This window comes from Blennius ocellaris (assembly GCF_963422515.1).
Source record: "Blennius ocellaris genome assembly, chromosome: 5".
NCBI classification, from domain to species: domain Eukaryota; kingdom Metazoa; phylum Chordata; class Actinopteri; order Blenniiformes; family Blenniidae; genus Blennius; species Blennius ocellaris.
In genome coordinates, this window is record NC_137654.1 from 4,137,702 (window position 1) to 4,143,701 (window position 6,000).

Sequence of the window (6,000 nt, forward strand, 5' to 3'; positions counted from 1 at the left end):
CTCCTGTTACCTGGACGCAGTATCAGGTTTCCCTGACACAGCGCAGCCCGATGACAAGTCTCAGGAAGTACTTGGAAGTACTATGAGGTAATGCTAAGTACCACCAAGTAGCCGGTACCAAGTCCTCATAATGGTTCTCGTACTGTGTAAAGACGAGCAGATGAAAAGTGAACCACTGACGGCATTTTATAGTTTGATTTTGGTTTAAATCACCTTCAAATCACCTGAAAAGTAGTTTTTCTTAATTGTTTGAGAGGATTTCTGCTTGTCAATGACAGGAAATGGTGTGAGTCGCTGTGGCGTGCCCTGAATGCCTGCACATCCCACTTATTCTGGTCCATTGACACTGGTTCTTCTAAAGCGGGATGCAGGCAGAGTGTGTGAAGAATAAGAGCGTTGAGGGAAGTGATGTGTGCAACCAATGGATGCCATTTCCTCTCCTGAGGCAGACTTTCAGCCTGAAAACGGAGATATATTTGGTGTGTGTGTGTGTTATGTGCTACAGGCAGGAGTGACGAGGCATCATGATGTGTTGTGGTTTCCTTGGCTGCCTCCATTCAGAGTATGGATAGTTGGAATACTTGAGTTCAGCATCAGTGAAGATCACCTCCAGTCTCCACACAGATTCTCATTCACTGTGCTTGATATGATTCAAAAACGCAACGCTGCTGAGACTACAAATGAAGACGACTGGTTCTAACTCTGAAACACAGTCACCTCTTCTCTTCAGCTCGACCCCACAGGAAACTTCACAGTATTCACTGGATTAACAAAGTTAAACAAAAACTATGCAGGAGAAGTTCGATTGTTTACTTTGGAAACCATGGAAATATTCAATAAATCGTTTTTGTTACTCGTAATACAAATATAACTTGTACAGTCTCTATCCTTTAACATTAAAAGAAATCCTCCATTTCCGTGAAAAGTTCTGTTCATCGGTCACATTCAATGAATTTCTTGGCTTGATTTATTTATGTAAGAAATCTGGCTTTTTGGCCGATCCACAACTTTCTTTCAACCATATGTTGAATATTTTTACACCTTCATGTGATTTTAACGTCACTCTGTCAATGTAGAAGTGGTCTTGCAGTGGTGTGGTGGTTGTGGGAGTCTCACCACCCTGCAGTGTGGCCTGGCCACAGAGAAAAGACACTTTCTTCATGTTTCTCTACCTTTGCCTGCAAACCATGACCGTCCAATCACAGAGAAGACCGTCTCCTTTATGAAAAAAACAAAAACATGATGTTCTCAGCCATGAGTTGAAAATAAAACCAGATTTAGTGAGAATCCGTATTACTGGAGAGCCGAGAGTGACCAGCAGTCATCACTGTACGGCGGCCATGTTTCTACCATGCTGCTGGACCGTCCTCACTGAACGTCACCGTGTTGACCCTGGCAATTGTTGGCGTTTGGAAAGACTTGCAAATTCTGTTCCTTTTTGGTGTTGATCTTTGAGAATCTCTGAGGTTTAGCATTTGTTTTGTGACGGGCTGGACTGAGAAGTGTGACCGGGTGGAGTGATCAAGAACGACTCCCGTTACTCTTCTTCACTTCACTGCAGCCAGACGACAGCAGAGCTGCAGCGGAGTGGAGGCTGCGTGACAAACATCTGCTGGACTTTCACTCTCTACTTTGTGACGAAATGTCATATATCAGCTAGCGCATGTTATTTTTAGTGTCAGGAGGAAATCGGCAGTGTTGATCGGAGTCCATGCGAGGAAGCAAGAGAAGGTCGTTGTACAAATGAGGAACATGTAGTTCTATAGAGCTTCGTCTACAGGCCTGAAGCTGCCTATTGGACTGCTTGTGTGCTCTGATGAGTTGTGCTGTAATGACGAACCGATGGACGTTCAGGGTGTTTTGGTTTCTGCTGTTTGTCACAGAGCCTGTCACCAACCAGAGGAAACCCCACAGAGGCATGTGAGGGTGTTTCAGTTAACACTGTGGACTGACAGATGCTCACAGGCAGTTTGTTGTTGACCCGGGCCTGGAAGGTCCTGCCGGGCTATGAGGGGCCTGGAAGGTCCTGCCTGCCTGCCTATGAGGGGCCTGGAAGGTCCTGCCTGCCTATGAGGGGCCTGGAAGGTCCTGCCGGGCTATGAGGGGCCTGGAAGGTCCTGCCGGGCTATGAGGGGCCTGGAAGGTCCTGCCTGCCTATGAGGGGCCTGGAAGGTCCTGCCGGGCTATGAGGGGCCTGGAGGGGACGTCACGTCCTCTCTTCACATGGAACTACTGTAAGGATTTCATCCAGTGGAGAGGCAGCGAAGCTCAAAGAGGAGCGCTTCAGAAAAAGTGAAATGACGTGGAGCATTGAGTCGTGTGTGTGTGTGTGTGTTGGAGTGTGCGTGTGCACACACGCCTCATGGGAACTGAAATGTGAGACCAGCGCTCTTCCTGGGCGGACAATCGATCCTTTGTTTTGGTTTTGGGGGCGGGGGGGGCAGGAACGTACCTGTCAGAACCCGAGAGGTTAAATCTTTATCAGCCACCTGAGTGGATATTTTCCCAGATTATACACACACACACACACACACACACACACACACACACACACACACACACACACACACACACACACACACACACACACACACACACACACACACACACACACACTATTGCTATTTATAGCACACTTTCATCAAAGAAACTTTACAAAACGCTGTCAAAGCTTTCAAATGTGAGGATGAGTTCAAGCTTCAGCTCTTAAGTCAAAAGGAATCGGTAAAAATAACACCAGACAGAACAAAACCAGCCGTTTGCAGAAACAATGTCAGAACGGTGTTCGTGTTCAGCGGCTGGTACAGTCCTGGTCTACAAAGTTGTGGCCCCCTCCCCTCAGCCCTGCTGGGTCAAAGTCTACAGTCCACTGCAGGTGGAAACACCTCCTCCTCTCCAGGCGGGACAAAGAGCAGCTTTTGTGGCGTCATGGTGATTCACAATAATGTTCCCGGATCAACACTGATCTTTGCTATCAACACTCAAAAAGTCCAGTCACTCCCTCCCTCACTGAGTTGGAGAAGAACAGTGATATCACTGTATCACTCTCCTCTGGGGGGTTTCATATGTAGCTAAAGACCAGAGACTGTTGGAGCTTTCAGCTTGGAGACCAGAGACATGGACACAGTTAGCTTAGCATAAAGACCAGAGACATGGACACAGTTAGCTTAGCTTAAAGACCAGAGACATGGACACGATTAGCTTAGCATAAAGACCAGAGACATGGACAAAGTTAGCTTAGCATAAAGACCAGAGACATGGACACAGTTAGCTTAGCATAAAGACCAGAGACATGGACACAGTTAGCTTAGCTTAAAGACCAGAGACATGGACACAGTTAGCTTAGCTTAAAGACCAGAGACATGGACACAGTTAGCTTAGCTTAAAGACCAGAGACATGGACACAGTTAGCTTTGCATAAAGACCAGAGACATGGACACGATTAGCTTAGCATAAAGACCAGAGACATGGACACGATTAGCTTAGCATAAAGACCAGAGACATGGACACGATCCACTTAGCATAAAGACCAGAGACATGGACAAAGTTAGCTTAGCATAAAGACCAGAGACATGGACACAGTTAGCTTAGCTTAAAGACCAGAGTGGCGATAGTGGTTTCGAAGGGTTAATTCCAGCGTGTCTGTCTGTGTCATTAGTTGAATCATTTTCTCTACGTCCAGTAAAGACTGTGATGTGACCTGTTCTTATTGGTTGAGTGTGCATGAGCATAAAGTGAACAGACAACTGGTGCACGAGACTGCAATTCCAGACAACTTGTCCTCGACAATTTTTTTCAGCATTATTGATAAGAAGGATTGGATTTCAAAGTGTATTTGACACTTCTGGAAGGATTATTAAGTGTATTTGACAAAAACACAAGCTATATCAGTATATTTGACACAATAATAAGCCGTAAAGTTAAAACGCCGCTCCATAGATGACGACTTTGAGTGACGTGTTCAGATTCTTGTTAAGGTGTCGGAAGCCGCTTTCTGACACGTTAACGTGCTCTGGGGCTCGTACAGTCAGCATTGTTTATATCAGTGCCATATAGCATATATTTGATGGCTTATTAAAGGTTTTGTCATGTTTTCCTCTGAACAGCCATAAGATCTATCGTGGCATCTTGGATGTTTTGCGCTCTCCTATTGGCCCAGCAGGTTACATGTGACTCAGACGCAGCACGTATGACAACAATATCATTACACTCGTAAAAATAATACGACTTTAAACACTGGTTTTAAAAAAACTGCAAGACATTGTAGTGTCCCAATGTTAGAAGTGTGTGTGTGTGTGTGTGTGTGTGTGTGTGTGTGTGTGTGTGTGTGTGTGTGTGTGTGTGTGTGTGTGTGTGTGACATGATGTAACAATGTGTCAGACTGCATTATGGCTCCATGTTAATGATCCCAGTCTGATGCTAATGCTGAACTAACCAGCCTCTTTTGTCTTCCTCTTCTTTCTACAATCCTTTCGCTCTTCCGGCCCCCCCTCTCTCCTCCTCTCTCCTTCATTCTGCAGAGGAAGCCGATTACGCTGCTTTTGGCACCGACTCGCTGACCAGGAAGAAGAACACGGTTCTCTCCGCCGTGCTGCTGCGGCCCGACGCCAACAGGAAAAAGCCGCCGGTCATCATCAGCCTCCCTCGAGACTTCCGGCCCGTGTCGTCCATCATCGACGTGGACATCCTGCCGGAGACGCACAGACGAGTGCGCCTGTACAAGCACGGCCAGGAGAAGCCGCTGGGCTTCTACATCCGCGACGGCTCCAGCGTGCGCGTCACGCCGCAGGGCCTGGAGAAGGTCCCGGGCATCTTCATCTCCCGCATGGTGCCCGGCGGGCTGGCGGAGAGCACCGGCCTGCTGGCCGTCAACGACGAGGTGCTGGAGGTCAACGGCATCGAGGTCGGCGGGAAGTCTCTGGACCAGGTGACGGACATGATGATCGCCAACAGCCACAACCTCATCATCACAGTGAAGCCGGCGAACCAGCGGAACAATGTGGTCCGTGGCGCCGGTGGAGGAGGGGGCGTGGCGTCCGGGAGTTCAGGGCGCTCCTCGGACAGCGGGGCCAGTTACTATGGCTACTCGTCGTCGCACGCCGGGGCCGCCGCGCCCTCCCACATCATCCAGAACTTCCCGGCGGGGCAGCTGGAGAGCGACGAGGACGACGAGGACCTGGTGATCGACGTGGACGGCGAGGCCCAGCCCATCCGCCGCTCCTCCTCCAACTACAGCATGCCTTCGCTGCCTCGCTACGAGCCGCACCTCAACCTCCGGACCGCCGCCACCTCCTCCTCCGCCCTCTCGGTCGACGCCAACGGCGGCCTGCTCACCAGCAGCAGCAGCAGCGGGTCGCTAGGCAACACCAACGCCACCACGGCCACGCCGTCCCCGGACAGAGCCGTCGAGAGGCGCGCTCTGGAGGAGGACGGCACCGTCATCACGCTATAGGAGCTGCTCCTCTTCATCACTGGAAACACAGGCCTTCATCACGCTGCACCCGGAAAGCACAAACACACACCAACATTCACCTGAACCTTTGTCTGCTCGCTCAACACTGAAGCTTCACTGCTCAATATGCCAAGCACCCCCCCCACCATCCCCCCCACCCCCTGTCCCCCCCCTGCAGCACAGGACCAGGTACCGTCCACTGACTCACCACATGGTTCTGTTGGTCTGGAAGTGGGCTTGTCCAGGTCCCTGTCAACTCCTGCGGCACCTGACGCATTTTTATGAACCTGAAACTGTTGTTATGCTGAGTTTCCTGTAAAGGGCAGGGCTTTATAGCCCCCCCCCCCCCCCACAACTGACCCCCCCCCAACACAACGAAGGTGGGGCCTTGCAGCCAGACACACTTGGTTCCTTCAGCCCAGTAGTGGAACCAGATCGTCCCTCTTCTTTAAGAACAGGATTTAGTCTCCAGCAGTTGTTGACAGTCTGGTTAGGTTTAGGGTCTGGTTTACAGCCCATATTGTTTTTATTCTTTGAAAAGTCCATCA

General features: G+C 49.8%; 1 protein-coding gene across 1 annotated transcript in view; it reads left to right on the forward strand.

The window, feature by feature from the left end:
- The window catches only part of pard6b (par-6 partitioning defective 6 homolog beta (C. elegans)), a 31,357-nt gene extending 25,711 nt beyond the window's left edge, over positions 1 to 5,646 (forward strand). The window contains exon 3 of the mRNA XM_080495997.1: positions 4,521 to 5,646. Coding sequence (XP_080352123.1) covers positions 4,521 to 5,452 — 932 coding nt within the window. The 3' untranslated portion in view covers positions 5,453 to 5,646. The remainder of the gene's footprint in view (positions 1 to 4,520) is intronic.
- Positions 5,647 to 6,000: the final 354 nt, after the last annotated feature.